This window comes from Musa acuminata, chromosome BXJ1-4 (assembly GCF_036884655.1).
Source record: "Musa acuminata AAA Group cultivar baxijiao chromosome BXJ1-4, Cavendish_Baxijiao_AAA, whole genome shotgun sequence".
Classification (NCBI taxonomy): domain Eukaryota; kingdom Viridiplantae; phylum Streptophyta; class Magnoliopsida; order Zingiberales; family Musaceae; genus Musa; species Musa acuminata.
In genome coordinates, this window is record NC_088330.1 from 12,812,501 (window position 1) to 12,834,409 (window position 21,909).

The following is a 21,909-nucleotide window of genomic DNA, read 5'->3' on the forward strand; positions in this document are numbered from 1 at the left end:
AGCCATATAAGCAAACATCAATCCAGACCAAATCATCTATGAAGCTTTCACCTTGGTTCTATGGACCCTAATAAATTTTGGAGCACATTGGAGCGGTAGCATATAGATTGGACTTACCCGCTAGCTCCCGAATTCATCCGGTCTTCTATGTGTCGTGTTTGAAGCTCAAGCTAGGACAAAACGAGACAGCTCAAAGTCATCTACCAAATATGACTAGCCAAGGAGAACTCCAGACCCAAACGAGAGCCATTATTGATCGACGGATCATGACTCGACGACGACGACCTACTACTGAAGTGCTAATACAGTGGGCGAACCTACTAGTAGAAGATGCCACTTGGGAGAAATATAATGACTTAGATCAAATTCTCAGAATTCATGGATCGTCAACTTCGAGGACAAGGTTGATTTGAAGAGAGCAGATATATTAGGACTCTAGCTAGGAGAGTCATAATTGAGTTTCATTGAAAGGATATGCATGTAAAACCTATATAGCCAACCCCTATTAAAGAGGTGAAGAGACCGGTTAAGGATATGATTAGTTTGGAGGTTGCTTCTTAGAGAAGCATTATGAGTTGGTTAGAAGTAGGAGTCATATTAGGAGTTGGGGTTTAGAAGCCCTATAAATAGTTATATATTCATTCTCTTTTAAGAACAAATAGATGAATCTTTTAGCAGCCTTTGAGTAGCAACTTGAAGGAAGGAACACATATAGAGTTCTAAGGAGACCGATCCCCTAAAGTGATCAACTCCAAGCTTAGAATCCGCAAGGGTTCTAACAAGATACACAATAATTGAGGACAGATAAGTCCAATGGATTGGATTCCCCTATATCATTTGGGGACTGTAGTGTAGTGACCTAGTACGTCCGTAGTCGATGAGTCGAGTGAATTATTATAGAAATAATAATTCACTAAATCATAATGAGTTCTAACAGGTATGACTCACTGCCAACTCGATATTGGGCCTTGAGGGTAACATACATATGGTAGACATTGCGATGAGTAGAGGTTCAGATATGAGATATCCGCCAAAGTCCATATCTTATTGGATATCTAATAAATCCCTGAATTATTGGATCCTATGAATGAGATCTAATAAAAGCTAATGAGAGATTATTGGATAGAGATCCACTAATCTAAGAGACTTGGGTAGTTGGATGGAAATCCAATATCCAATAGGGTAGGATCAATTAGGGTTAAGTTGATAGGGGACCTCTATAAATAGGAGGAAACCAATGGTTCATAGGCTAGAGCCTTTTTGGGTTACCATCTCCTATTCTCCTCTCCCCTTCTCCTTCTCAAATAGTAGGCATGAAGATTTGAGGAGCATCGTTACAACGTTGTTGTCTGGATCATTGCTAGAAAGAAGGAAGCTTGATATCCTTCATCCTCTCCTACAGATCTGTAGAGATTTAGGGATATACGATTTCCCTATGTAACATAATCTATCTCACATATGACTTTTAAGTTTCTTGAATTTTATGCACCAATCTTCGCACGACGACGAATACATCTTTGTAAATTTTGGAGATTTTGTTTTAATATTCTTCCACTTGCATATGATGTCGCCTCATAGATTTCCTTATAGAACCTAGTTGAACCGATATCTAATCCTCATTTAACTTGTCTGAAACTACCTTAAGCTAGTATAATTTAGACTAAATTAAATTTAAATTAGGTAAAACTAACTTGAATAATTTAATCAATTTGGAATCATCGTAAATTTATCTGATTAATCAAGTCTGATTTAGTTCAATCAATATTTAGGTTCAAATCCAACAATTACATAATATGCTAGTCATGTGCAATGCACATAATTGTGCATGCATCACACTAGGCTAGGCCAACCTTGGCCCACGGATTAGTCATATGCATCGCACATGACTTCCCATGTTGGGTTAAGCTGGATTAGCTTGCGGGTTGTTTTAATCATATTCCTATCCAATTTTATCAATATATATTCACTAAAAATACAACATATATTCACTAAAAATAATACATTAAACACATAACAATAGATTAAGGAATAAGATTGAAAGATACACTTCAAAAATAATATTTTTTATTCAATAAAAATTAGAAATTATACTTTCAATACATATGACATGAATAATTTCAACATGATCTAATCAAACAATAAAATTCTAAATCTTAAAAGGGATAAAATTTTTTAGATAATGTATTATAATCTAATAATAAAAATTTTAACATTTAAAGGATTAAAAAATAATTTATAAACTACTAATTGTATATTTTAATCCAAATAAGATTAAAAGATAAACTGTAATATGAGAAAATAACATTCTTAATCCAAATATGAAAAATCAGATATCATGTATTTAATACATAAAATATGTATAATTTTAATATGTTTAAATCGAAAATAAAAACCCTTAAAGAGGATTGAAGAATCCCTTAAAAATTTTAGATAATATATTTTAATTCAATAATAAATATTTTGATATTAAAATGATTGATAAATATTTTAAATGATAAAAAATTAATATTTAAAGAATCAAAATATAAACTTTTATTTTCAATAAAAGTAGGAAAACCTACCTCTCTTCAACAAAATGTAATTCCTCATTTTTCTCGTTGCTAGGCTCAGTTAAGTGAGGAATGAAGAAGAGAAATCCCTCCTCTTAAATAGGAGGAGGTGAACCTCCATTAAATTTTTTTTTTTATTTTTATATTTATTTAATATAAAATATTTTTATTTAATATACTAACAAATATGATATCATCGTATTTGGAATGCTTAATAGTCATTTTCAAATTCACAATAGCAAACAAGGAAATAATATTAATATTTTCTAAATTATAATGGTAAGTAAGAAAATAAAAGTTGATTCATAAATTAAATATTTGATTTGATTGTACTTATACTTTTGCTCGTGCATAAAATAACTTATCTATTTTCAAAAACATAACATATTAGCCCTTCTTATCAAATCTTAGTTAACAGACTTTAAAGTTTGCTTATGTGATATACTGACTTATAATAAATTATTAATATAATAATATATATAATTTAAATTAAAAATTGAGATCACCATCAATGGTGGGAGGAAACGTCTTCGTGAAAGCGACCACCAGTAGAAACAATAAGTCGTTGTTGCCTAACAGGGCATTGTACGCATGCAATCTCTCCTGCGTTGATGATAAGCTCAAGAGCTTCCGGTTCTATCTCAAGTGGATGTGCATTGACCAATCCGACGCTAAGCATACAGTGATCTCCTAGTCCCTCTTCCTCCTCTTAGGTGTTTTTGTCCCTACCGCCTCTCACTTCGTCCTCTCTTATGCCTCCACCTCTCGTGCCTACGATGTGGTAATCCAACACTTCGTCACTTCTACCTCCGCCCTCTTCTATCTTTGCCTCTTCGCCTTCATCCAACATTACGGTCTTTGTTGCTTCCTTTTTCTCGACAATATAGATTTTTTTTAAACTTAAATTAAATATATTATTATATTAATAATTTATTATGAGTCAATATACCGCGAAGTAGATTCAGATTCTAACGTTTATTAAGTCAAACTTGACGGGAAGAACTTATATGTTATATTTATAAAAAATATAAATATTATCTTACATACGAACAAATCATAACGATAATCCGTGGCTTAACTCTGTTAGTAAGTAGTTGTTTATTTTCTTATTTTTAATGGTTTTTTTGGCATGCCTTTTCAACCATACGAAAGCATCCTCTAATCTCGACCGTAGATTGCACTTGTGAGCTACATCACACGGATCCAATAGGTTTTCTTTTGCTTTCGCGTCCCTCGAACAGAGATACCGCCACCGTTCGATTAAACCGACGACATCGACCATCTCCCTCACTTGGTTCTGCCACTTCAAGAAACCCTGCCCCATCCAACAACCCTAGAAACGCTCCTCTGACTCCCCTTCGCCTCTCCATCTCTCTCAGGCGAGCGGAAGGCGCGGATGTCTTCGACCCTCCTGGAGGTGACGCGCTCCGCCCACGAGGACGTGGAGCGGCTCGAGCGGCTCATCGTGCGGGAGCTCCAGCGCGAACCGGCCAACAACCGGGACCGCCTCTTCCAGAGCCACCGCGTCCGCCACATGATCGATGTCATCACCAGCACCACCGAGAAGCTCGTAAGTTCTTGCGCGTTTTCCCTCTGGTTCCCCCTTGATACGGCCCTCATTTCTTTTGATTATGTTCCTGTTCTCTGCTTTCTTGATTCTGTGCGTTTCTTGTACAATAAATTGGTTTCGAATTCGTCTTTCGAAAGATTGATATATACGAGGACAAGGACAATGCGAGGAGAGATGAGATTGCGGCGCTCGGAGGGCAGACCGCAAGTGGCACAACCAATCTCTTCAGTGCGTTTTATGATCGTCTTAAGGAGGTAGGCGTTCTTTCAAGCCCTAGCCCTTGGAAAAGAAAATCACAATTATCAAGAAATTGTGATTTTTGACATTGAATTAAAAGACACTTGCATCCACTAGGACGTTCTTCATTCAAAATCTTGGACACTGGGCGTATGTTACATCCCTTGTCGCATATAGTTGCTTTATCTGATGAAGTTGGGCTAACTTAATCTTGAAATGGTTAGGCATTGCTTTGGTTTGCATGTACGTTTTGGTAATTTTTTGTTTAGTATACTTTTGTCATAAGCTTCTTTCTTGTTTACCTCACGTATTAGCCTTTTTGTTGTTCAGATTCGTGATTACCACAGAAGACATCCAGCTGCTCGCGTGGTTGATGCTACCGAGGATAATGAAGAGTTACTAAAGGAAGAACCACATATTGAGTTCAGTGGCGAGGTATTATCGGTTCCTATTAGAATTCAGGAGTTTATAAATGTGTAGTCATTTCATGTTGCTCTCTCTATGCACTACTGATATTTTTGTCTAGGCCGCATATCTAGACTTGATTCTATTTCTCCACCAAGGAACCATTATCACAGTTCAAGCTTATTCTATAAAATCATCTGGTGGCAACTCCATGATTTAATTTATATACTTTTTCTTTATTACCGATCTGTAACAACGGAGGGGTAACTAGAAGATATGTCCCTGTTATATTTTCATTCAACAGTATTTATTATATACGTAATCCTCAAGACCATCTTTGGTGATTTTAATAATAAGTAGATATAGGTTTAGCTGTTTACAAGATTAATGGAGTACTGTAGTGGCATGTGTATTATACCTAAAACATTAATGGTAAGCAGTAAGCACTAAAATTAGCAGTAAGAATGAAGGGAAGCATATGCGGCAATGACCCATAGATGTGATTACATATTTCAGTTGTGGGAACTCAGGATGTTGCCATGTTGTATATGCAATATTGTATTAGGGACGTAGTCTTACCACTGAATGAAGCTGCATAATTCTTGTCTGAGGTGATCAGATGACAACACACCTATTTGCATGCATATGAGCTGCTGCAAACATTAGGATCCTTGTTAAAATTTTAACAATCCTATATTGATTCAGTTTAAGTCGATTCTGAGCCTAAGTTGGTTTAAGTTGTGTGAGTTGAGTTTAGCATTTAAAAACTGATCAAACAGCCACTAATCTCGTTGGATCTATATTTTTGTACTTCGTGTATCCTGACAGGTCAGTGGAGCATAGATAATACATTAGTAATTATGATTGAATCTTGTGTATCTTTTTACTGTTGTTTATTGGTCCTTTTCTTCTAATTATTAAATTGTATAAGTACACATCTTGGTGATCTTGCCTCTAGATGGTTTCTCTATCGATAGTGGGGGCCAGGTGAATACAACAACACCAACAAAGTCGTAAGTCCTAACTATTTAGGATTGGCTACATGGATCTTTTGCTGTCATTAATATTTGTAAAAAATCATTTAAGTTTAGAGTACCTAAATCTTTATTTATAATTTTTATTAAAATTTGTTTAGGTCTTTCTTGTACCGCTAACATTAACCATTTCACATCTTGTAACTATCGCATCTAGAGATCTCTTAAGCACATGTGTATACCTTCTTAAATTATTTTCTCTCATCTTATCCTTTATCGAAACGATACTTAGTTGTTCATGAATAAAAATATTTTTATTTCTTCCTTTCTTAGTAATTTCACATGTCCATCTCAGCATTTTCAGAGTACAGGGATATTGCATGGTTCATTTGGCTACTGCATCTCTTGTTAGATTCTTGGTGAAAAAGTGTGTATTATTTTATTTAAACCAAATCATTGTCATGACAATTGTTAGAAGTCCTTTTAGACCATTCTATCTCTTACTGCTACATGATATGTTTGCACATCCTTTATATTTTGTTTAGGCTTACCGTGCATACATTTTCTTTTTGTGCACATTATTTACTGTCTAACGTAGCAACATTAAAATACTTCTCTTTTAAGACTATGGGTAAGATTGTCATCTGGTATATGTTGAGATTTGATGTCAATGCAGGCATGTGCAAAAGCATCTAAATATGGTTAAGTTCTTCCATTGATTGATCACCCATAACATCACTTGTGTTTGAAAATTCAAATAAAAAGAATTTTTATCAGATTTTCATTGGTCCACACATTGGTAATTTATGTGACTTATCTCAACATGGGGAAAGAAGGGTTGGGTCATCTTAAAGCTTTCCTTTTTGTGTACTCTTTTAAGTGTGTGAAACTTTTGTGAGCCACAATTCTGTTATATTTTCGTGCATACATCACAATACAGAACAAAATCAACCTCTTTTGTGATTTTGTACTCTAATTTCTGCAGGATTTTATGATTTTGCTTGCAGGATCATGCTGGCACACATGGTAAGGTCTAGGAATTTAATTATGTGTTAAGCATCTGTTGCCTTGTTTTCAAATATGGGTGTTTTTGGTCCTGTGAATATTTTGGCAAAGCTTTTTATTGCTCTCTCTGGTTAATATCTCTGGTCAACTTCACTATGATTTCTTTTACTGATCATCTTATCTTTTTTCGAAATTTTGGTTTGATTTTGTAGGAAGGTTTTGGTCGATACCTAGACATGCATGAATTATACAATGAGTACATCAATTCAAAATTTGGTGAGACCATGGAGTACACTGCATTTTTGGATTCATTTTCACAAACGCAAAAAGTTCCTTGCAATCTAAAGTTGAGCAGGTAAGAGCCTAATCTAGATATATTTTGCTATTTGATTTCATCCCAGATATGACATCTTTACCATTTGCACAAAATAATCTTGAATGGTCTTCACTGTTTTCCAGCAAGGTTTAAAATCTCAATTCGATGATAGTATTGATATCTTGTTGGATCGGTATGGTACTGATACACTAGGTCATATGTCAACCATGAAAACAAAAAGAATTTTGACTGTCATTGAACTATATGGGCCAGTACCCAGTCCTTGATCAGACTTGTAATCATTGACTATGTATTGGTTCAGTTGGTATCTGTATCTTAATCTGCAGTATATACCCTGTTTGTACCTTTATCTTCAGTATCTACCATGAAAACAAAAAGAATTTTGACTGTCATTGAACTATATGGGCCTGTACCCAGTCCTTGATCAGACTGATAATTATTGACTATGTATTGATTTAGTTAGTATTTTTACCTTAATCTTCAGTATATACCTTGTTTCTTCTTGTATTGCTTATGCATCACTCTTATCTCAATGGCTTTTGTTCTGGGAGATTGGAGGAAGATTATGATTTATCTAATTTTGTTACCATGTTGTCTGCCAGCTAATTTTTGAAGAAGTTTTCATGTGTTGTTGCTTTATTTATTAATAATTTTTCATGCGTTATTGCTTAACTTGTGATGGTAGATTTTGTTGAGAGTGAAAATAGTGACATGAACTGCAATGGGTATATCTGACGTTACTTCTTGTTGTGTTCTGCAGGCAGTACAGAGAATATTTGGAGCATGTTCTGGAATATTTAATATCATTTGTGGAGCGTACTCAGCCGCTTCAAGATCTGGATAGGCTATTCGCCAAGGTTTCTTTTAATGTCCTCTTCTAATTCAGCTACATTAATTAATTTGGAGAATCCTTTTGATATCAATCTGTTGAACGTTTTATTGGGTTTTGCATGAAGCGAAGCCCATTCTCTCTAGGCAAGCCATTTATTTATAAATTTCATTTGTGTGGGTAACCTGTATACCTGGATGCATAAATACACTCTTTGGCATGGGCTGCATCTCAGGTTGAGTTACTGTTGGGTAGTTTTGAGATGCTAAATCAGATAAAAAAATTCCAATTTGTAAATTCTGGTTGTCATAGTTACAACATTGAGATAAACACGTACTCGATTTTGTGTGTGTTAGGTTTCTCTTTCTATATTTCTTCTTTTCCATTACCCTAACTTTAGCTATTCCTGATCTATTAAGCATCGTGAACAAATTATGATATTTTCACCTTACCCTTGATATTTTGTTAGTTGTATGTTTGTGCAATATACCACTTTGCCTTTGAGTTTAAGAAAATTGGTAATCACCTTGCTATCTGAAAGGAGGAAAAGCTGTTGGTTGGATCCTTTAATTTCATCAAACTTTATCTTTCATGATAGCAAATTGAGATGTTTATTTTTCCGTAACAGGTGGGAACTGAGTTTGAACAACTGTGGGCTGATGGAACGGTTTTGGGATGGGAAAATAAGGGTTCAGAAGATGGTCTTATTCAGTCTCAGGAAGCTGTGATTGATCTTGATTATTACAGTTCTGTTGAAGAACTTATGGAAGTTGGACCTGAAAAATTGAAAGAGGTCAGTTTCTTTCCCTCTCCCATTTATTGTACTAAGTTTTCTAGCTTAATTCAGTTATCTTTGCAGTTCTCATATAATTTTGCACTATAAAAAAAATTCACATTGATGATTGTTTTATGGGCAAATCTACTTTTTTCACCTTCGTGATCTTAATAGAGAAATTAAATCCCGGTTGCCTTTTGCCTAAACATAGTCATCCCATGTTGCTATATATTTAAAAATGATGTGTAAGTTTAGACGTCTCTGTCTGGGATTCGATAGCTCTACTGTTGTTTCATAAATTTGTTCTTGTAGAATATAGCACAGATCTACAGCTTTAGTAGAGAGGCTGGTTGCTGGGGATGATCCCTTAAAATATTTTATCCTGCTTTATGAAGTGTCACCAACAAGGCTGTCTATCCAACAAATGGTAATAGTTCTCATTGTCGGGCTTATTGTTTGATCTTTTCCAATGCTGCCCCATGACTTGATAAAGAAACAGGTTAGGCAATTTTTTCCATCATAAGATTTGTTAGATTTTCCAATGTTTGATCTTTTTCAATGGCTGAAAAGGATTCAACTAGCCGGCCACCAATATTTGGAACTGGGGCTTGTCTTTGTTGTAAAGCATAAAGCAAATCCATTTAATACATAGACACTTAGTATACCAATAACGCTTGTTATATCTGTAAGGAGTTAATGTGGGCCATCTGTATTTATCTAGTTGAGCATGATTTATGCTTATCTTAGTAATTTCTTCTCTATTGTGAAAATTTTTTCAACCTTCTTTCTATTTTACTGACTACTTAGTACAGTAAACAACGATTTCATTTTTCAGGCCTTGGCTGCTCGGGGATTGAAAACTGGTGGTACACTTCAGCAGCGTGCAGAGCGGCTATTTTTGACAAAGGTTTCTGTTGTTAAATTTCTTCTCGTCTTTACTTATAATACGTAAATGCTGCATCTTGGGTTTCACTTTTCTACTCAAAACATATTTCATTCACCTTATTAATTTTTTTAACATAACTTTTATGGAAACTTTTGTTTTTGTAGATTTTGCATATAAATGTATTTTGTGAGTAAGACCTAAGGAAGTTTAAAGTGGTCTTCTCTTGTTTAGTTTTACATTTCACATTATGTACTTTTTGAATAAAACCTAAGAAAAATTTCAATGGTAACTCTCTTTGGCTTCTCTTGTTTTAGTGTTTTCAGTGTTTCCAGACTTCTGTTCAGATATCCTTTTTCTCTAGAAATTAAATATAATTATAGTTTTGCCCTCCTTTGTTTGGTAGCTCAGATGAGGCCTAAAAGTATTCCAAGGTAAATGAAATATTTTATGGCCTAGTAAACTTAGATGATAGGATTATCGTCTTAGAAGTAATCCTTTATATGGGACAACCAGTCTATGGATTTGTTTGGTGTTGATAGTCACTTGTGCCACTAAAATAATTAGGCATGCTTTTATGGTATTATCTTATCATATTTTTGGTTTTTGACTCTCTTGTTTTTATCCACTGTTATTTTAGGCAATTTTGAGATAATGGAATTTTTCACAATTTCTTATTTTAGTCCACTTTGAAATCTCAAAACCATTTTTATCACTGAGGTAAACCAGATTTCTTAGTTGAATAAGAATCTTACTTGAGTAGCTTGAAATAACAACTTATAAGTAATCAGCGGTAAATGGCTTCTGGGTCCTAGTACATTTCTTAGAGGCATTGAGTGTTCTATCTACAAGGATATTTGAGTAAAGAAGCCTTTTTAGCTCTGTAAATTTCAGTGAACGATTCCTTTCATCTTTACTTCCACTTGTTTGTTTTCTCTTGTTGTTTTCTCCTAGCATTTTTTTTGCATTCTTTCTCCGGCTTGTAGTCTCAATACCAGAGGCTATACACATAATTTAGTTATTAATATAATAATAAAGCAGAAACCATGATTGTTTTGTTTCTGGTTTCCTTGCTACCAAAATGAGAAGAAAGGAATAATGTTGAAAGATCTTTCTACATTTTGTCCTTTTAGATGGACAAATATTCTATATATGGTGCAAATATGATTATGATACAATGGAGAAGTTTGTTCTGCGCATCATGTTCATTTGGCATTGCAATCTTTTTCCATGTTAAGGCTAAACTTTGTGGTGTTCTCTTTTCTTGTTTTCATTGTCATCTTTTTTATGCTTTGCATGAAAACGGAAAAATGAATGTTCCGTAGAATACTAGAATAATAGCACGATATCATTGCTAGTAACTATATGGGATTCCAGAGGAATTTTAAAGTTGGAGAATAATCTGGCCAGAAGATTTTGACATCTGAAGTTGCATAATTATTGGTTTGATTCTTTGGGCTTCACTGCTACTTCTAAGCTGTAAATAGGGCCTCAAAAGCCCTAGATTATGATATGCCTCGACCACCATACATGCACATTGGGTTTATATATACCAATTAGCATGGACCCAAGATCCAAGCTTGTTCCAATAAGCTTATTGGATCGATGGTGAGGATCCATCATATTTTCGGGTCTGCAGGTGCCATTGTCATCTCAGTACCTAATGCATCTAGGTTTCTTGCAATGTTATAGTTGATCTTTTGTTCGACTTAAGATTGTTGATGTGTTTGCGTGGCCCTAGTTTTTTCCCACATTTTTCTATTAACAGTGATGAACATTTTTTTTAATGAGTACGTTATCTTGTATGTATCTTTGCTTGGACGTGTTCTTGTGTCATTTGTTCAATGTTTCAAGGATTTAATGACTTTATTTTGATACCCAGTTTCTTCTCTTGTGCAGTACACACCTTTAGACCAACTGGATAGAAAACATTTCACCAAAGGCTCACGAAACACACAACAAAATGGTGCTGCAGAGCAGATGAGTTCCAAGAAAGAAATTGCTTTAATGGAGGCAAAGTTGCAACGAATATGTGAGTTACTAAAAGAGGTGAGTCTCTTAAAACATCAGATGGCTGGTAAAAGAATATCTTATGCAATTTAATCGTGTGATTTGTTTTCTTTATATTTGGTTATATTTTGAAAGGATTGTGGTCAATGCTTCTGTTAAGCATGCTTTACCTAGTGTTTTCAGTGGCATGCTAGCCTCTTATATAAGTAAAATGTGCTGATGATATTCAGGTTTATATTTGAGACCTTGAGCTCTGACCTATTCTTGATACATCATAGTCATCATATTAAGAACTGGTGTTGGTTTTGGAAGTTATCAACTATGGTAATTGTCCTTTTGAATGTCAAGAAATGACATCTCGGTGGTGTATCTTTTGTTACAGATAAAGTAAGATCTAACTGCACTACACCAAGGTCTCCACCTTTTGTCTATTTCAACAGAATGATTGCATAAATTCTGTTTGCTCAGTTAGAATGGATTCCAGGCCAATTGTATTTTGCATGATTTTAAAATTTGCCAGCATGCCCCATGCTAATTATGAGTTTGTTCAATACGACATGGTTGGAATTTGGTTCAGTGTCGTTGCTCATTACAAGGGTCTGGGCATACTATTGGTACCTGTGATGTTACCGCATGGATGGAGCTTTGTGCAAATCGAAACCATGTCTAGTATCTAAATTTGGAATGAATCAGAAACAAGCAAATTTGGTCGTGTTTGTTCTTTCTGTGTGTATCACACATTTAGATAAGCTAAATATGCATGTCTACCATCACACACAACCCCTAAGTATGCTTAAGTTTGGACTCTGTCCATTGTTAGTGTTTATAACATACGGTTGTCTGTGTTTCTCATCCTGTTGGCAGGTTATTGAACAAACAAAAGAAAATGTTGAAAAGAAACAAGCTTTAACATATGAGGAAATGGAAGCAGAACGGGAAGAGGTAAGCATCCGTTATACTATGAAATCATTATGATGGTGGCTGGTAACAAAAAATTGTTTAGTGTTTTGGGCCTTTACTGATGGATAAGATTTTCACGTTTTAATGCATCGTACTTTGTTGTTTAGATATTTTCAATCAAGTACATAGCATCACATGCTTTGGTAATTTCTGCAGCTTATGGAATGTTTGTACTTTTGTATTTATTTATGTGCCTTGCGGACTTAGATTGCTATACACTTGTACTTCTTTTATATATAACTCTGATTCACTAAGTTAAGCCAGGTCTCATGACCCTGGTTTGATACACCACGTTCAATCATGCAACTTTTCTGTCAGAGGATAGTTTTCCTGTACCTATCTATAGAAGTCTGATTTGTTTTCTATTTCAGTAGTGTTTGCATGGAGATCTTTTTCAAGTTTAAGCAAAGTTCAGTGAACATAGAATACCTCTGGAATATGCATGCTCTCGCTTGCGTTTGTTATTGTTGAAGAAGGCCAATTAAGCTGCTGATTGGCTGGTCGATTGTTGTGGCTGTCATGGACTGTACTTGTGCATGTCCGCTTTTGGTCTTCTACCTTTGATATCTGAGGTGCATATTGGAATTTTGATAGACTCAAGTGAATTACACCTTTTGTGGAATTGTACTTATTAGTTTCTAATTATTTAGTTTTATTACTTTATATTTGGACTGTATTTGTGTTAGCAAACTGTCACGGACTTAGCTGGTTTTGCCTAAGTCGTGCGGTACCCTTGCGTGTCCGTCCGCAAAGGTCAGTCTCCCCGAAGCCTCCCATGGTCCCTTAGAACCCACAAAAGAGAGAACGGGATAGAGAAAACGCTTCACTCGGGATCCACAAGCAAACATTCCAGGAAACACTTCATAAACAATGCAAATTACAAACAGACTTTACAAGCTCTGAATAGTTGCACAACAAAGGGTCAAAATAGTTCATTACAGACCGAAAATCTCTCACAAGTGTTCACATGATACAACCTTTATTTACAAGCTTAAAACGACCACCAAACCCAACTAAAATGGGACTATTAAGCCTTCGGCTGTCCCTCTACATGTTAGGCAAAGTATAAACATATATCAAAAGACACGGACATACATAAGCATTACATCAAACATCTTGTTTAAAAGTTTGTCCGTGACAAAACGATATGTGCAAATGTGGTCGTGTAGGTATTCTGGTACACTGCTCTCTTGCTGGTTCTAGATCTTTTGAGGTGGATGTACTAATCTACTAAAGTTACTAAACGTGTACAATGCATAGTCAGCAATATGATGCAAGATCACTTATGCCTCTTCCATGTCATGGATTTGATGTTTAATATCTCTTCTTCTTGATTGTTCAATTCTTTATTTGTAGCTAGTAATTGAAAGATGTAACAAACTTGGGTGTAAGTCCTACCGGTTACTAGTGTGCTGGTGAACTGGTTTCAATAAATACTATTACTATATTTTTGTTCTTATTTTATTAGTGTACCAACTATTTTTTGTACTATACCTGCCTGTATGTAAAGGTCTAACCTGTATTTAATTTCTGAAACTGATATAGTTGTTAATAGCAAGATGCTTGTTTGTGATGATTATGTATAACATGTGATCTTTCATGCCTTAATAGTTATTTGGATCTTTAGCACCTTAAACTTTGTTGTGTCATTTCAGTCCCACTGATATACCTTTTTACCTCGATCAGGAGGTTATACAAGCTGATACAGAAAGTGACGATGAAGAGCAGCAGATCTACAATCCTCTCAAGTTACCTATGGGTTGGGATGGGAAGCCTATTCCCTACTGGCTTTATAAGCTTCATGGACTTGGTCAGGTATGCTGGTTTGGACTGTCTTCTTTTTTCATGCAGTTTGTATTTTTGTGTACTTTCTAAGCTGAGTTTTTTCCTCATCAAACTTTTGGGTAACCTAAGTTGGTCTAATTAATGTTGTGCTGAACCGTAGAGGTTTTTTTTATTATTTATTTTAAGGTCATAGTTTTTTAGGTCATCTGCTCAATATTTTTTATAGAAAAATATTATGCAGATGATGACATATCGGGGTTGACCATGACCTCCTCTGTTATCATCAGGAATTCAAATGCGAGATATGTGGGAACCAAAGTTACTGGGGACGAAGGGCATTCGAACGCCATTTCAAGGAGTGGCGTCACCAGCACGGAATGCGATGTCTCAATATTCCCAACACCAAGAACTTCAATGAGATCACATCCATCCAGGTAGTAATAAATATCTCTTTTTGTTTTTTTTTTTGGGGGTGGGGGGGGATGTTAAATCTTTGAGAAATACCATCCCAAGCCTAACGAAAAGGTCTATCAATCCATATGAGAGCAGGAAGCCAAAGAACTTTGGGAGAAAATCCAAGAACGACAAGGATTGAGTAAGTGGAGGCCAGACCTTGAAGAAGAGTATGAAGACAGGGAAGGGAACATCTACAATAAAAAAACCTTCTCGGATCTGCAGCGGCAGGGCCTGATTTAAAAACCTTAACGGATCTGGTACGTTATTTTTCAGTGTTTGATTTTGGAAGTCGCGTCAAAGATTTTTAGCGTTATTGTTGGTTGGATGATAGATATATCCTCAACTCATTATTAAAAATTTTCCAGAAGGGCCTGTGGATGGTAGTTTCTACTTTTTTTTTATTTTTGCCTTGCCTTTCCCCCTCATTGCTTATTCTGCAGACTTCTTAGGTAGTAGCAAAATGGGACCGGATTTAAAAATATAACAAATACCAAACAGGGCAATATCAGTGGCATGAATTTCACTAGAATTGACAATGGATGGTGCTCTTTTTATTTTTCGGTTAAAGCCTCGTAAGTCCAAAGAACCAGTGTTTCTATCATGGATAACTTGGTTTATTTACTTTCAGGACAAGTGTTTGGTTTTGAAGCTTCCGGAAACTCAAGTCGACGGAGTAAAAAATATTTGACTAATATTTTTCGAACGTGACACGTCTGATCTTCCTTCACGCTTCCCACAATCACCTCATGAATACAATTACCAAATCTCCTACTACTATTCACTCCATGCGGTATCGACTCCTGAAAACCAAAATGCATATGGAAAGAACAAAAACAGGCTTTATTCCATGTGAGAGAAAACATTTAATGAATTCTGGAACAGACATTGGAATGAGCTTCACCAACAAAATCCATTACTACAAACATTACGAGTGACTGATTCTATGATCAATTATGTTTTTTTTTCTTTTTTTTTGAGAGAGAAAAACAATCAGAGAATCCACTCACAGACATTTAATGAATATTATGGTACTGACATTGAAATGAACTTCACAAACAAAATCTATTACTACAAACATTACGAGTATCAATTATGTGTTTTTAAAAGAAAAACAATCAGAAAATACACTTGCAGATTATTAGAAAGTTGATCTCAATGGAAATCACTGTTAAAGCTGGAGTCTTCCGACGAACTCCCGATGAACTCTCGGTGATATTCCGACGAACTCTCGGCAATCTTCCAATGAGCTCTCGGCGATTTTTCGACGAGCTTCCGACGTATGAAAGCTATCGTATGAAAGCATCATATCCTTTTTCGATAATTCAATCATGTTTTATTGTATAAGGTAGCAAAAACAATTTTGATGGCCTTTCATAATCCAATACATCATTCCTATTTCCATTTGGTTAACTTCATCATGATGATATTGTTTTGAAATTATAATAGTTATCAAGATGTGATGAAGCAATTTGGTGTTGAAGGATAGTAGATATTCACAGCTTTTTGGAAGGATAGACAAGTTTGAATTACCAAAAATTGTTCCTAAAGCATCAGAATTAGTGGTCCCAACTGATTATTCATCCAATTATTCTCTAAAGTAACAATCTCTACTTTTCTCAGTAATTCCTATGAGGTTACAAATTACACTATCCGTAATGGGTATATGATGTCCTAACAAATAAGTGGAGACCCTATCGTGTTCATCAATATGCAAGTTGTTGTAAAATAACCTAACAAGTTTAAGATAGATAGGTTCACATATTTGAAGGATTGGGAGAATATCTAGGTTAGCAAACCATTGAATATGTTCCAAATCACTCAATTCCTCTAAGTCTACATATTTGCCCTTATGAACATTTTTAGACTCTATGGTAGGAAATCTAAGGACATGTTGAGAAGAATAAAAAAGTAGGGAATCGTAGGTTTCATCTACTCTCCTCTTCCATTTGTCCCTTGAGGATCTTCTAGAAGTCATGGAGACTACATTTATGAAGAACAAATGAGAGGCAAAAATAGTTAATGTAAAGAAGGAAATAATTTAGTTTAGGGATAACCTTAGTGGTTTATCCTTCTTGTGATCACCCAAGGAAGGTTTGGGATTGATCCTTGATTTTGCAAAGGATGAGTGTTCCTTTCGGTTACTAGAGGGAGAGCAAGTGATTTGGGGCTCTTAGGAGAGGTGTAGAGTGAGTTGGGGTTGGTTCTACCATCGGCCCTAACTTGTCTTTATATAGGGTAGATTACGGGCGGTGGCACCGCCTACAAGCAGTGACCACTAGCGGTGCTACTACTAGCTAGGCGATGCCACCGCCTACAGGCAGTGAGCACTAGCTGCATTGCTAGTTTGTGTGGTGCCGACATTATGTGGTTCCATAATGCAAGATTTTTATCATTATGTGGTGCACACACAAACATCATATAAGATTTTGAAGTACTACTTTCATAAGAGGATAAAATTTGTATGGAAGAATTCATATGGCTCATTAAGCATACCATAACTTCATAATTCAAATCTTATCTCAAGTGAAGAAATAATAGCAAACGACCTTGAAAAAAAATATAACTCAATTAAGAAAATCCTGAGTAAAATTTAAAGAGGAACTCATGTATCAGAGAAATTCAACGTACCTAATTCTCTTCTTATAAAATTAAATTATTCCTCAATCAAGGGTTTTATGAAAATATCAGCTAATTTATGTTTTGTATCAATAAATTCTAGAGATATGTTATGGTTGTTGACATGATCTCGTATAAAATGGTGCCTAATATCAATATGTTTAGTTCTAGAGTGTTGAATAGGATTTTTTATTAAGCATATTGCACTAGTGTTGTTACACTTTATAGGTATGTTTTTCAGATGAATTCCATAATCCTCTAAAGTGTTTTTCATCCAAATAACTTGAGCACAACATGCACCTACCGCTATGTACTCAGCTTCGGTTGTAGATAATGCAATCGAGTTTTGTTTCTTGGAAGACCAAGAGATAAGTGCGTGTCCTAAAAATTGACATGTTTCGGATGTGCTTTTTCTGTCTATTTGGCAGCCAGTAAAATCAACATCGGCATAACCAAGCAATTCAAAGTTTTTTTAATTTTGGATACATAATCCTAGTTTAGGAGTTCCTTTTAAGTATCTAAAAATTCTTTTAACGACTTTTAAATGAGATTGCTTGGGGTTAGATTGAAACCTAATACAAAGTCCTACGCTAAACATAATGTCCGATCTGATTGCAATGAAGTATAGTAAATTACTTATCATACCCCTATAAGCTTTTTGGTCGAAGCTTTTTCTACTTTTTTTAATGTCTAACTTAGTGGAGGAACTCATAGGAGTATTGATAACCTTTGAATTGTCCATATTAAATTGTTTTAATAAGCCTAGTGCATATTTTATTTGACTAATAAAAATACTATCACTGACTTGTTTAATTTGTAAGCCTAAAAAGAAAGTTAATTCACCTATTAAACTCATTTCAAATTCTTGGCTCATACTTTTAGCAAATGATTCACATAAAGATTCATGGAACCAAAAATAATATCATCAATATAAATTTAAATAATAAAAAAATTATTCTCAAAATTTTTAATAAACAATGTAGTATCGATCTTTCCTTTAGAAAAATTATTTCGGATAGGAAAGGAGCTAAGTCTCTCATACCAAGCCCTCGGGGCTTGTTTTAATCTATAGAGAGTTTAGTCAATTTAAATACATGATTTGAAAAGTTATCATTCTCAAATCCAGAAGGTTGTTCAACATAAACTTCTTCAGAAATAAAGCTATTAAGAAAAGCACTTTTAACATTCCTTTGAAATAACTTAAAATTATTACTACTAGTATAGGCAAGGAGCATCCTTATGACATCTAGTCGTGTCACAGGAGTGAAGTTTTCTTCATAATTGATACCTTCTTCTTGGTTGAAACCCTTGGCCACTAATCTAACTTTGTTTCTAACCATGATACCAAATTCATCTTGCTTGTTTCTAAAGACCCATTTAGTACCAATAACTAAATGGTCATTTGGCCTCGGAACAAGCTTCCACACCTCATTTCTCTTAAATTGGTTCAACTCTTCTTGCATTGCAATAACCCATGAATCATCTTTCAAGACATCATCAATACATTTTGGTTCAATTTGAGAAAGAAAAGTGGCATTGACACAAAAATTTTTAAAAGAAGAACGAGTTTGAACCCCTTTTGATGTGTCTCCTATGATTAGCTCCTTAGGATGAGCATTTACGTACTTTCATTCATTGGGTAAGGATGTTTTGGAAGAAGATGCATCCAAGTTGCTAGTTGAAGGGAAAGGTTCATTTAAATTCAAAGCATCAAAATTAATATCATCATCTAACTCATTTTTCTTAGATTCTTCTATAACCAAAGTTCTTTTATTAAAAATACAAAAGGCTTCAGAAATTGAAGAGTAGCCAAGAAAAATCTCTTGATCGGATTTTACATCAAATTTTCCTAAGGCATCTTTTTCATTCAAGATAAAACATTTACAACCGAAAACTTTAAAATATGAAACGTTGGGATTTTTTTTAGTTCAACAATTCATAAGGAGTTTTGGAAAGTAATGGTCTTACTAGAACCCTATTCATGACATAGCATACCGTATTAACGACTTCGACTCAAAAATATTTGGGTAGGCTATATTCATTTAACATGGTTCTTGCCATTTCTTGTAAATTTCTATTTTTTTTTTCTACTACTCTATTTTGTTGAGGATTTCTTGGAGTAGAGAAATTATGGTTGTATCGATTAGATTTACAAAATCTTTAGAAATCATGGTTTTGAAATTTGTTACCGTGATCACTCCGAATTGATGAAATAATAAAGTCTTTTTTATTTTGAACAAGTTTACAAAACTTAAAAAAATACCTAAAGCAATCACTTTTATGAGCCAAGAAGTACGTCCAAGTGTATCTACTATAATCGTCCACAATGACAAAGACATATTTGCTACCTCCTAAGCTTGATGTATCAATTGGTCCAAACAAATCCATATAGATCAATTACAAAGGTCTAGAGGTGCTTATTTGATTCTTTGGTTGGAAACTACCTTTTATTTATTTTCCTAATTGACATGCATCACACACATTGCCTTTAACAAACTTAATTTAAGGAATACCTCTTACGAGTTCTTTAGATGAGATTTGAGAGATTAGTTTCATGCTAGCATGACCTAATCTCCTATGCCAAAGCCAAGCATCATCATTCAAAATCGAAAAATATATTTCATTACAAAGATCATTAATGTCGATAGTGTATACATTATTTTGTTTTAGGGCAATCATAGATGTGTTTTTGTATGGTTTTTTAATAATACAAGCATTGGATTCAAATCTAATGATGTATTATTTATCACATAATTGACTAATGCTCAAAAGATTATGCTTTAAGCCATCAATCAACAACACATCTTCAATCAAAAAGTTGGATTTGTTACTTATGGTTCCTTTACCAATGATTTTACCCTTGTTGTTGTCTCCGAAGATGACATACTCTTTGTTTAGGCTAGTGAGCTTAGAGAATTGAGATGAATCTCCAGTCATGTGCCTTGAGCATCTACTATCAAGGTACCATCTCTTGCTCCTAACTTGTGATGGTACACATTTCTAAAAAAAAAGGATGATTTTTAGGTACCAATTTGACATTGGGTTCCTAAAAAATTGATATACTTAACATATCATTTTGTATATAGTTTTTTATGGTTCATTTAAGAACTCAAATTAATTTGTGTGGACTATATCTTTCAAATGGACATTTATAAGCAACATGTCCAAATTCGTAACAAAAGTTGCATTTGTTTCGGGGTGAAACATACAAAATTAGGCCAAAGATGGTTAGATTTTTATGAGTGTTACAAAGCCGATTCCATCTCTTTTATGTATATGATTCTTACTTGCAAGAATTATGTTTAAGGATTTGCTACCTATTTTAAATTTTTTTAAGGTTTCATGTAATTACAAATTCTCCTTTTTAATCGTTTCTAATTCATCATATTTTATGTAAGAAGCTAAACTATCATCATGCTCAATTTTTAATCTATCAAAATCACTAACAAGAGAAGCATGCTCCTTTTTTAACATTTTAGATTTTTTATTAACTAATTTACATTCATCAAATAAATTATGAAATGCACTTAGTAATTCATCAAAAGATAAATTTGCATCTAATGAATTGCTTACCTCATCTCTTATAGCCATTAGTGCATAATAAGCAACTTGCTCTTTGTTTGTTGGCTCTTCTTCTTTGCTTTAAGCATCTTTTTCCTTTTTGGTTGCTTCTTCTTTGTTTGGGGACATTCACTTTTGAAGTGCTCCAGCTTCTTACATTTGTAGCAAATGATGTACACCCAGCTTCTTTGTTTCTTCTTATGAATTTTTTGAATTTTCTAGTTAGAAGTGCTCAGTCATCGTCATCATCATCGTCACTTGAGTTTTCTTTCAAGTGATCTTCTTGAGTTCTTCTTTATATGCATTACATGATATTTCATAAGTCATCAAGGATCTGATAAGTTCTTCGAGTGGAAAGTTGTTTAAGTTTTTTGCTTCTTGAATAGCAATTACTTTAGGATCCCAACTCTTTGGAAGGGATCTTAGTATCTTGTTAACAAGTTTAACATTAGAAAAACTTTTACCAAGGGCTTTTAGACCATTGACGACATCCGTAAACTGGGTGTACATATCTCCAATGGTCTCACTTGGTTTCATGTGGAACAATTCATAACTATGAACCAAAAGATTGATTTTTGACTCCTTAACTCTACTTGTGCCTTCGTGTGTGATTTCAAGTATATGCCAAATGTTATAAGTCATTTCACAAATAGAAACTCTATTGAATTCGTTTTTAACCAAAGAACAAAATAAATCATTCATAGCTTTGGCATTCAAAGAGAAAGTATTCTTTTCCAAGTCATTACATTCACTCATTGGAAGAGAAGACTTTTGAAATCCGTTTTCAACGATATTCTATAACTCAAAATCTATAGAAATTAAAAAGATCTTCATCCTAGTTTTCCAATATGTGTAATCCGTCCCATTGAACATGGGAGGACGTGTAATTGAATGACCCTCTTGATTGCTGGCAAATGTCATCTCTCTTGGGCTTCAAACCAAATGAGAGTGACCTTG

At 34.5% G+C, this 21,909-nt stretch overlaps 1 protein-coding gene across 1 annotated transcript; it reads left to right on the forward strand.

Annotated features, from left to right (window-relative positions):
* Positions 1-3,812: 3,812 nt before the first annotated feature.
* Positions 3,813-15,142, forward strand: LOC135649639 (splicing factor SF3a60 homolog). Its single transcript, XM_065168216.1, has 12 exons — positions 3,813-4,119; positions 4,257-4,373; positions 4,687-4,791; positions 6,953-7,095; positions 7,838-7,934; positions 8,535-8,699; positions 9,517-9,588; positions 11,464-11,613; positions 12,439-12,516; positions 14,221-14,349; positions 14,607-14,753; positions 14,869-15,142. Exons 1-12 carry the CDS (start codon positions 3,946-3,948, stop codon positions 15,013-15,015), a joined length of 1,524 nt encoding a protein of 507 aa, XP_065024288.1. The 5' UTR covers positions 3,813-3,945; the 3' UTR covers positions 15,016-15,142.
* Positions 15,143-21,909: the final 6,767 nt, after the last annotated feature.